Source organism: Triplophysa rosa, linkage group LG2 (genome assembly GCF_024868665.1).
Source record: "Triplophysa rosa linkage group LG2, Trosa_1v2, whole genome shotgun sequence".
In the NCBI taxonomy this organism is placed as follows: Eukaryota; Metazoa; Chordata; class Actinopteri; order Cypriniformes; family Nemacheilidae; genus Triplophysa; species Triplophysa rosa.
This window is the reverse complement of record NC_079891.1, coordinates 27,647,052-27,658,167: the sequence shown is the minus strand read 5'-3', so window position 1 is coordinate 27,658,167 and position 11,116 is coordinate 27,647,052. Positions and strand designations below refer to the sequence as shown.

General features: G+C 38.1%; 2 protein-coding genes across 2 annotated transcripts; both read left to right on the top strand.

The window, feature by feature from the left end:
- Positions 1-117: 117 nt before the first annotated feature.
- chmp1b (charged multivesicular body protein 1B) lies at positions 118-3,131 on the top strand. The gene is made up of 8 exons (XM_057325657.1): positions 118-316; positions 904-1,001; positions 1,192-1,338; positions 1,420-1,488; positions 1,600-1,707; positions 1,809-1,852; positions 2,149-2,221; positions 2,306-3,131. The coding sequence occupies exons 1-8, from the start codon at positions 301-303 to the stop codon at positions 2,348-2,350; spliced, it is 600 nt and encodes a 199-aa protein (XP_057181640.1). The 5' UTR covers positions 118-300; the 3' UTR covers positions 2,351-3,131.
- A 1,116-nt stretch (positions 3,132-4,247) lies between these two features.
- On the top strand, positions 4,248-11,024 carry cnga2b (cyclic nucleotide gated channel subunit alpha 2b). The gene is made up of 8 exons (XM_057325621.1): positions 4,248-4,464; positions 5,160-5,192; positions 5,632-5,731; positions 6,247-6,357; positions 6,443-6,616; positions 6,875-6,982; positions 7,412-7,518; positions 8,765-11,024. Exons 3-8 carry the CDS (start codon positions 5,634-5,636, stop codon positions 10,267-10,269), a joined length of 2,103 nt encoding a protein of 700 aa, XP_057181604.1. The 5' UTR covers positions 4,248-4,464; positions 5,160-5,192; positions 5,632-5,633; the 3' UTR covers positions 10,270-11,024.
- Positions 11,025-11,116: the final 92 nt, after the last annotated feature.

The following is an 11,116-nucleotide window of genomic DNA, read 5'->3' as shown; positions in this document are numbered from 1 at the left end:
TCCGTTGATGTTTAACCAAAAAATGTGTTCAAAACAAATAAGTTTTAATACAGTCACGCCTTGCTGTATTTAGTAGTGACGTAACCGCAATCGCCGATCTGAGCGCATGACTGTGACGTCACGCCAGTTGTTTGGATAAGCCGGAAGTGAATACGGGGAAATTACAACAAACAGAGCGAGAGATACGGCGAGGACAGTTACAGAACTACATAAAGCTGGTCAAAAAGATAGCTGAAACTACCTGGACCCTTGAGCTCGGCACTGATTCTCAACTGGAAATAACAGCAAACGCGGATCGAAATGTCGAACATGGAGAGTATCTTGAAGAGGACCGAAAGGGTCAGGCCCGGCCGGTTTACATTTACTTCACTGGCATTAGTACTGTAAACATATTTACTTAAGAGTTAATTATGGGCTGAACACGGTGATTTTAACTTTTTATTTGAAACATAACGTTAAGGCGGATTACTTTACAGCTGTATGAATTCGAATAACCCACTTTCTGTTTATCTTAGAGGTTAGATAATGATACGTGATTTGACTGTCCCTCTGATTTTATGGTTAACAGCTGGTTTTTTAAATGAAACCTAAATTAGTCGGTAAACTACGTTTGTTATATTTTTGTGTATATTCAATGTAAAGGGTGAGCTAAGCTAGATTCTGACATTTAACGTAGAGCGTAACCCGGTGACGTAAGACTTCCCCACCTTCGTGTTATTTACTAGGTGATTTCTCAGTCCAGCCTGTCGGTCAAGTTTGTTCAGTAACTGGACAATGCAACATTGATTGTTTTATTGTGCTTTAGGAGGACCTAATTCGTTATTTTTACCTTTAGGTTAAACATTTTTTAAACATGGTAAATCCTTTTCCTATCAACTTTTTTTCCTTGACCTTCGACTTCAGAGAATTTGTTTAACCTCAAGTTTGCAGCCAAAGAACTTCAACGCAACTCTAAGAAATGTGACAAAGAAGAGAAGGCAGAGAAGGCCAAAGTCAAGAAGGTAAGCAAACCGTTTCCCCATAATAAAGAAAAATATTCTGTAACTTTAATACATGTATGAAACGCTGGCTGTTTTTAATATGAAAATGTTTATGTTCTCTGTTTCATAGTATGTAATTGTTGTTTATTCAGGAGTAATGTTTCGTCCTAGAAAGGGCAAAGAAATCTGACCGCTTTATTCGATTATCTAGGCAATCCAAAAAGGCAACACGGAGGTTGCACGGATACATGCAGAAAATGCCATTCGCCAGAAAAATCAATCTGTGAATTTCCTCAGAATGAGCGCCAGAGTTGATGCGGTGGCTGCTCGAGTACAGACAGCGGTCACCATGAACAAGGTACACACAACGCACCCAGACCCACACTAGATCATTTCTCAAATAGATTTTTAAGATATAAATTTTTACTTTTTTCTGCAGGTCACCAAATCCATGGCTGGCGTGGTGAAGGGAATGGATGTTACCCTGAAAAGCATGAACCTTGAGAAGGTGAGTGGAAGAAAGAAGGGTATCTGCATCTGGGTCTTCACTCTTTTGAAGTGTTTTCAGTGCACTGGTATTGATTTGATATGATGGTAATTCTGCATTCTGATTGGCCAGATATCTGCTTTGATGGAGAAGTTTGAACGTCAGTTTGAAACTTTGGATGTACAGACGTCTCAGATGGAGGACACAATGAGCAGCACTACAACACTGACCACACCACAGGTGATACTTAACACACTCACATACAACAATGCTTAAAGCACAAGAGATTTCAACATACACACAGAGTTATTTGACTGTTTTGACACTGTTCTGTGTTTTAGGGTCAAGTCGATGCATTGATGATGGAAATGGCAGATGAGACTGGGTAAGATCTTTATAAATTTATATTTATTAATTTAGCAGATGCTTTTATCCAAAGCAACTAACAATGGAAAAAAAGCGTCGTACATTTTGTCTAAGTGGCCAACAATGTGCTCTGTTTATTAGCAGGAATAGATTTTTTTACACTTTTCTATATTTTTTTAATTGTCAAATAATATCAAAAGTGCATGTACTTAAAAAAAAAACTCAAACATTAAAAAATTATTCTAATCAAAAGGAAAAACAAAAAAATTCTGGTAACTAGTTTAAAATGTGTTTTTACAATGTATATGTTTTTAGGCTGGACCTCAATTTGGAGCTTCCTCAAGGTCAGACAGGATCAGTGGGAACCAGTGTTGCATCTGCAGAACAGGTATTATAATGCATACACAGCATACCGGCATACAAACATGCATGTGAAATATCTTCTATAACAGTTTTATGTTTCTTGTTATAGGACGAGCTCTCACAAAGACTTGCTAAACTCAGAGACCAGGTGTAAAGAAGACCGGCTGTGTGTGTGAGAGTGAATGTTTGTATGTTTGAGTGATTGAGGAACATGTCTCTGTTTACTGACTCCTAATAGAAATGGCTTCACTATTTTTTCATGTATCATTTTCTTGCGGGTGAGGGTGCGTATGGATGCGGTATGGATGTGTGAATTCTGCAGCTTTTCAAATCCACTCTAACATGCTGAAATTAAACTGTTAACTGCACACCAAAAGCTGATAAACAAAAAAAATAATGTGTTATAAGACACTGCTGTCTTCAGTTTTGGGGCGTAGCTGTATGTTTTCAGTCCCTATTAACTGGGTTGAAAATTATGTTGAGTGTAATATTTCTTTGTGATATTATTCATTTTATTGCTTTCATGTTTTAATTACCTGATGTCTCTGAAATATTTTATGCCAGTGTAGCTATGTTAACAAACACCAGCATTGGTATCGAACAAATGTGTTGGGTGAAAATGTTACTTCTGCTTCTTTCTGCACATTTTTGCCTCCATGCTTAAGTTGATTGTGGGAGTTTGTAACTTAAAATGCATGTTATCAAAAGACAGTTTTGAATGATCTTTTCTGGGGGTGAAAGCCCTGTTTGTTTCAGACGTTGGTGGCCAAATGTCAGTCTTTCTGAATAAACAGCATCTCTTTATTTTCAATTGTTTATATTTTGGTTAAAACCAAAATGTAAAAATGCCTTTGGCAATATACAGCTCTATCCGCTGGTTCAGATAAGAAAATAAATATATGTGTGTATATAATAAACATTTTGCAACTTCTTTATTCTTTGTTGTTGTATTTTGCAGATGTTTTATGGAAAGGCGTGTTATACTAAAGAGAAGTTGAATGTGTTGAGATTATTGATGTGACACTGTATTTCAGAAAAAGGACTGTGTGGTTTGAGCTTGGATGGTTTCTGATTGGCCCACTGGGCTCGTCCGTTACAACTCCTTGAGGTTGTGATTGGCCCATTGGGTTCAGAGTTAGCGCAGCTGTTACTGGTACACTGCTTCTAGAACTGTCCAAGGAGAAATCTTCTGCTCTCAAACTATAGAGTCTTCAGAGTCTTACCTGATGTTGTGTATACAAACCTTATGCAATCACTTATTCTAATGGATGACAGGTATTTTCCCCCCATTTTGTTTACATATGCTTTTGCATTTGGCAGAAATGTATTAATCAAACAAAAAAGCTAACAGTGCTTTCAAACGGTTTTATCGGTACTTGCATTCCCTAGAATTTGAACCAATGGCGTTGGTGTTTCTAATGTCATTCGAAACCTGTTAAAGGGATAGTTCACCCCAAAATGAAAATTCTGTCATCATTTACCCTCTTGTCATTTCGAACCTATATGACTTTTGTCTTCTGTGAAACACAAAAGAAGATTTTCTGAAGAATGTTGGGAACCGAACCATGGCAGTACTCATTGACTTGCATTGGTTTTGTGTCCATCTGCTAGAAGTGAATGGGTAGGCTATACCATTGTTAGATAACCATTATTCTTCTTTTGTGTTCTGCAGAAGAAAGTCATACGGGTTTGAAATGACAAGGGGGTGAGTAAATGATGACAGAATTTTCATTTTTTGATGAACTATAAGCCACAGGAACGTTGGTACGTCTCTATAACTGAGCAACTATTTTTACATCTCACTGCAGAGCTACATCCTCTTAAGTAAAGCCTACATCTTATATATTTTTAAGCACTCGTTTAGGAAGCTTATTTATTTTTATTAACTACTAACATACAGGTCATCAAGGATGTTGAAAAAATTTCTCTTTACCTGAATTTATCTGACTAACTCTCACTTTATCTCCTCCCCTTCTCTCTCTCTCCAGCTCTACCCCTATACACCCTGCCATTAATTCTCTCCCTCCATCTCTATATTTTGGCTGGACGGATTTCTACTATAGAGATGTTAAAGAGAGATAGATGCGCTGATTATAAAATAACACTGATTAAAGTACATAGAGAAATGTAAGTTGTTAGAATAAAGCATGAAGATTTGAAACACTTTTTGCCTGCTTGTGATGTTGGAATGTCCGTGTTTCTTAATGAACACCAAAATCTATCACGGACCAAGTTTTTATGGATCTTGAAGAAGAGGAGCAGCTGAGGGTGAGTCAATGAATCTAGACACGCAGACAGATTTATACAAATAATTATGTCTCTCATAGATCTTTCCGGAAAACTCACTCCCACAGACATACTTTATAAACATTTCTCTCTTTTTTTTATAGCATTTTTTACATACAAATCCCTGTTCCTTTATTAATTATGTTAATATGTAATTTTATTTTTAGTGAATGTTTGTAGAAAGTTTTTACTTCTCAAACTCATATAACAGATTAAAAACGATTTTAAAAAATACTTAATTTTCACACTGTGCATGAATTCTGTTTGAAAGTTCATGGAACAATGCTTAAATGTCTTACTGTAAACGGTATAAAAATACTTACAAACCTAAAACAAGTGTTTCAAAATCAGATGCATATTAACTGTGTACATGCGAGTCATAAGAACGGTTGTTAGCAACCCTGATTTCCCGTGAGATGTTGGCTGTGTGTGTGTTTGTCCCGAGTGCCGGGAGCTGTGTGTCACTCTGTGTTCTGTGTTTCTTTAATGATGGGCTGATTAACAAAAACATTGTTAACATTCATCCAGACACGGGGCCATCCATCCCTCCATGACTCCATCCATCTCTTCATCCATACAGTGCTGTTCCCTCAGTTATCATGAGATCATCTCTCAGACCCGATTTAGGAGATGGTTTTAAATCTCTCTCTGTCCTTTTGTCTGTCACTCACGTTAAGCCGAGGGGATCGTCATAGTGACCAAATTCCCAGGTGAGAAATGTTTGCTGGCAGCTCCCCTGACCTGTTGTCCCTCTGCACTTTGTTTCTCTATCTCCATCTCTCTGGTTTTCTAACATGTGCTCATGAGACATTGAAAGGACCACATTGTACATTAAATCTTAGTAGTGATTGCAGGAAAGGGATCACAGTAACTTGTGAGCCGCTGCATGCGTGGGTAGTTTGGGGGATAACCAGGAATGTTGTCCTTGGCCCCGTTGTCTCGCTAGGACAAAATAATTCCATGTCATTTTTTTATGGTTTTTGTTTTCCCCTAAAATGCATAGTTTAAAATAGGGGGTCAAGGTATGATGTGGGTGAGGATTAGTCTTTAATAATTATTACCTAACAACATTAGAAGTGTAGGCTGTGTCCTTATTTAGATGAGATGGTTATGTATTTTTGTGTGTTTATGTACTGGTTTTGTGTGTAGTGATGGGCCAGGCAACAGCTGAGGGATCTCCCTGTTCTCATCGTCTCTCTGTGAAAACTCAAGAGGATGAGGTGGACCGAGCAGAGAGTGTGCTCAGCAGGTCAGTGATAATAATTTCTTAGTGTGTTCCTGGTCATGTTTGGCATAATTCATCAGTCCACACATCATTCAGAAGAAAAAATAGTCAACATTATGTTAGAAAAAAAGCTAAAAACCATTAAAACAACCTTATTAATTAACCTATGTTGAAAAACAGGTTGAACATTTTCATATAGTATAGTTTTTTAATGTGAACGGTTAGGAATAATAATAAATAATCAAACCATTTCTAACCTACACGGTACAAAAATAATTGCACCAAAAATAAACCGTAAAATATATATTTTTTGCAAATTTGTAGTCTTTTTCTGTGCTTTTTGACCGTATTTAAAAAAAATACATTAAAAATCTGTAAAAACAGCAACATTCTGTAAAATTATTTTGACATTATACGTGGAAAACTGTAAAAAACCTGTATTTTTTAGTGTATTTTTTTCTAGACTGGCATATTTAAGTTAAGATAAAAAGGTACCTGTGTCTACATACAATTATATTCCATCTTTTACTCTTTCTCAGATCTCAGTCAGTGTGTGATGACACGTCCTCTGAGCTTCAGCGAGTAGGCGCTCTAGAACCTCGGGATGAGCCGTCCAGAAACTCATTTCGAGGGAGAGGGGCACTGTCAAGGTTCAGTACACAAACATGTCCACAGACACGCCTTCTAAAATGTAGCAGTCCAGATTTGACAAAAAGTTTTTGGTTGCTTTACCAGATTGGTGAGTCTGGTGGTCACTCTGAGAGACTGGGCACACAGAAGTCTGGTAGAGGAGGAGGAGAGACCAGACTCCTTCCTGGAGAGATTCCGTGGACCCGAAGTACGAACCATTCCAAGCCGAAGAAGCAACAACCAACCAGATGCCAATGGCAACACTAAAGGAAACACAAAGTAATATAACGGACATCATGCACGCATACATACTGTACACGCAGGCACTTTCTTTAAAACAAATAGTACTTGTTTTTTTATTTTGTTACCTTAAAAAGATTTAGGTGAACAAAAACCTTTTTGAAGACCACTCTTTATTAAAGTACCTTTTATTATTAGTCTTTTTTGTTACATAGATTTACAAATAATTGACAATTGCAAACATCCTATTTTCATGCTGATATGCCATATTTGTCGTGTGTGCTGTTTTTGCCACAGGAAGACATGGGAAACATTTATTGTTTCTCCTTCTGATGATTTATACTATTATTGGCTGTTCTTTATCGCCGCAGCTGTGCTCTATAACTGGGTTCTGCTTGTGGGCAGGTATGACTTTTCACCTGTCCCGTTTCTTTACATATTCATCATTACCTTAATTGTTAAAGGGGTAGTTCACTTCAAAATTTGCCCCAAGTGACTTTCCATAGTAGGAATAAAAATGACAATGGAAAGTGAATGGGGGCCAATTTTGAAGTGAACTACTCCTTCAATGTGCTTCTAACCAAGCGTCACATTTCATCCAGAAGTGTTTAATCCCCTGTGTTGTTGTATTTGTTGCTGGTGTAACTAATTGCTATGATGTTGAAAGACTTCTGTTATGCTTGTCACTTTCCCATCAACAGAACAGCCCTCTGAGAACAGTTTGATTGACTGCATGTGTGTGGGGGTTTTAGTATAAGCTCTCTTGCTGTGATATGTGTTACAATGAGTGAATTCGTATCATTTTCTTCATTTTTGCTGTTTCTTTGTGTGTAGAGCATGTTTCGACCAACTCCAGACTGAAAATGCCATTGTCTGGCTGGTGTTTGACTACATGTGTGATTTTGTCTACATACTGGATTCATGTATGCGGCTAAGGACAGGTATTAGTGTATATATTAACATACAAACTCTCAACATTTCTTTTTGCTAATATATATGCACTTTTCGTAGAACAAAAATATGACTGTGCAAATAAAAAAACAATTATTACAAACTAAAAACTTTGATATAGATAACTTTGACTGAATAATGAAAAAATAGCAGCCAGTAAGAGCACAGGATAGATGGGATATTGTTATAAATATAGATAAATATTGTTTAAAAGGTTTCTCAGGGTAAAACTGCAAGAAGATGCTTGATAAAATGCCATGATAACATTTCTGCGAAGATGCTAACACAGTTTTGATAAGCCTAATATTTTTTCTATAATGTGTAAAAAAAATAAGAATGTGAGAAATTGTTCAATATTAGTTAACTGCACTAGTTAACATAAACTAACAATATAGCATTTATTAATCATGTTCATTTCAACATTTAAATAATACATATTTTAAATAAAAATTTATGTGTCCATGCATGTTAAAATTATAGTAACTAACATTAACAAAGGCTAATAATACTAATATGCTAATGTTGCTTCACATAATTCACTTTTCAACAGATAAGCACATCGATTCTTGGCAGTTGTTTTTGAATTGAATACTTTTAATTAACAGTGCAGTTTGTAACTTTTTTGCAGTAAAATATCCAAAAACCACTAGGCCAGTGTTATATATTTTGTTCAGTTGAGTACTTACAATATTTCAAATGTTCCCAACTATTTGTAAATCTTGAGAAAATTGTCATTTCAACCAGTAACACGGGCCGTGTCTGGCAGTCACCTGTCAATGGCGTCATATCCGCGTTACCAAAGACGGAAAGACTGCAACCTTCAGCGGAATGCAGAAAAGGAGACTAGAGGCTGTTATATGTATGATTGGCTGAGGTGCCTCACGTGATTCGTGTAAGCCGTTACGCTTTCTCCAGACCTTGCACCTCCCTTATAACACAGTCTCTGGCGTTACCCCCGGTTTCCACTCTTACTGTCGTAGAATCCATGACAACACAGTCTTGTGGACAAATGTGAAAGTATTAGTTTGTAGCGTCTGTCAAGCAACTATCCCATTATTCCACACTCCTTCACAGCGTCATCAAGCTACGCTGTTGTTGTTGTTTTGATCTGTTTCGAATGTGCGCCCTCTAGCGGCGGATTATACAAACTGTGCCTTTAACAGTAAAAGTTAAGATTTATTCAGTTTAGCAGTGTGGATGGATTTTGCTCTTATGAAGTATTTTTATGCCTTTCAGGATACCTAGAACAAGGACTTCTGGTGAAGGACTTAGCAAAACTCAGAGACAGCTACATTCATACATTTCAGTTCAAAATGGACGTTATCTCCATCCTCCCCACTGACCTGGCATACATCATCTTGAGCATCAACACACCACAACTACGTTTCAATCGTCTTCTGCGCTTCTCCCGCATGTTCGAGTTCTTCAACCGAACAGAGACGAGAACCAATTACCCAAACATCTTCCGAATCTGGAACTTGGTGCTTTACATCCTGGTCATCATCCACTGGAATGCCTGTATCTACTATGCCATCTCAAAATCTCTGGGATTTGGATCTGATCAATGGGTTTATCCCAATATCACCTCCTCAGAGTTTGGAACTCTGAGACGGAGTTACGTGTACTGCTTCTACTGGTCGACACTGACGCTCACCACCATCGGAGAGATGCCGCCACCAGTACGGGATGAGGAATATGTATTTGTGGTCTTCGATTTTTTAGTTGGAGTCCTGATTTTTGCCACCATCGTGGGTAACGTGGGCTCCATGATTTCAAATATGAACGCTACGCGGGCAGAGTTCCAGGCACGCATTGACGCTATCAAACATTACATGCACTTTCGCAAGGTCAGCCGTAACCTTGAGACACGTGTCATCAAATGGTTTGACTACCTGTGGACCAATCAGAAAGCAGTGGATGAGCAGGAAGTCTTAAAGAACCTTCCTGACAAGCTACGGGCAGAAATCGCAATCAACGTTCATTTAACCACTCTGAAGAAAGTTCGCATCTTTCAGGACTGTGAGGCTGGCTTGTTGGTAGAGCTGGTGTTAAAACTACGCCCTCAGGTATACAGTCCCGGCGACTACATCTGCCGAAAAGGAGACATCGGAAAGGAGATGTATATCATCAAAGAGGGAAAGTTAGCAGTTGTTGCTGATGATGGAGTGACACAGTTTGCATTGCTAACAGCTGGGGGATGTTTTGGGGAAATTAGCATTCTGAACATTCAGGGTAGTAAAATGGGAAACCGCAGGACTGCTAACATTCGTAGTATCGGCTACTCTGACCTCTTCTGCCTTTCGAAAGACGACCTCATGGAGGCCGTGACCGAATACCCAGATGCTCAAAAGGTCCTGGAAGAACGTGGGAGGGAAATTTTGAGGAAACAGGGGCTTTTGGATGAAAGTGCTGCTGCAAAGGGATGCATTCTTGTCATGGAGACAGACGAGAAGGTTGAACGTTTGGAGATCTCTCTGGATGTTCTGCAAACACGTTTTGCCCGGTTGTTAGGGGAGTTCACAGCAACTCAAAGCAGATTAAAGCAAAGAATCACAGCGCTTGAGAGACAGCTGTGTCATACAGGTCTCGGGCTTTTGTCAGATCAAGAGATAGACTTTGATAGTGATGGCAATGCATCACGCTCCAACTCAACCACACAGACGCATGCACAAATGGACACTGAGAGGCCAGCCAACACAGATTCCCAGCACTCACCCAGGAACTGCAGGAGTCATGACTGAACCTAAAAGCAGAATTGATTTACAAATGCTTTAGATTTTAGGCTTGGCAATAATATACTTACTAAATCTTGTTACAAGTACATGACAAAAGTAAGAGCATCCCAATCAAATACGTATACTGTATTCATGGGGCCTGATGTATAACAGTTGCACACACACAAAATGGCCATGTTAAGTGTTATACATGAGGCCCTGGACTGTATAATGAGAAGTGCTTCATTAAAGTCACAGTTCACAAAAAATTCTGTCAAAATGTATTTACCCTCATGACGATTCAAACCTGTATATGACTCGTTCTTCTCTGGAACACAAAAAATATTCTGAGAAGTGTCTCAGTGGTTTTGTGTCCATTCAATAGAACCCACTGCGTTCGAATGTTGTTTGGTGATACCAACGTTCTTCAAAATGTCTTTTTGCATTTCGCAGAAGAAACTTTCTGAAGGTGAACTTTAAGTTTGTTAATTACTGTACATCCCTAACACACACAGATCTCTAGATTTGACCGTCTCTGTCATATTGATGATCATTCACACTCTCAGTTTTGAAAGTATTTTAGTATTGTAAAGAAATTGCGTACAAAACAAAACTGCTGGTTAGCAAGTCCAAAATGTTTAATCATAAACCTGTTCTTGTTTCAAGTCTGCATGTTGAGCTCATAATAACTTACTCTGCCTTTTGATTATACAAAGATAAAAATGAATAAAATATTGTAATTGATCGCAATTATGGCTGTTTGCAACTCTTTCATATTCAAATAAAGCTGACAAGTTGCTTACTAACAGACAGTTGATTCTTGTGTTCAGTAATAACGCAGTATGTAATAATGACGTCATGGTTTAAAGTAACG

Bases quoted from the DNA above. Each gene is read 5' to 3' on its own strand.
- chmp1b (XM_057325657.1), top strand. The intron at 1,002-1,191 runs GTAAGCAAACCG...TCGATTATCTAG, and splicing joins AGAAGGCCAAAGTCAAGAAG to GCAATCCAAAAAGGCAACAC. The intron at 1,339-1,419 runs GTACACACAACG...TTTTTTCTGCAG, and splicing joins CAGCGGTCACCATGAACAAG to GTCACCAAATCCATGGCTGG.
- cnga2b (XM_057325621.1), top strand. From the start codon at position 5,634: ATGGGCCAGGCAACAGCTGAGGGATCTCCCTGTTCTCATCGTCTCTCT. The intron at 5,732-6,246 runs GTCAGTGATAAT...ACTCTTTCTCAG, and splicing joins GCAGAGAGTGTGCTCAGCAG to ATCTCAGTCAGTGTGTGATG. The intron at 6,617-6,874 runs GTAATATAACGG...TTTTTGCCACAG, and splicing joins AACACTAAAGGAAACACAAA to GAAGACATGGGAAACATTTA.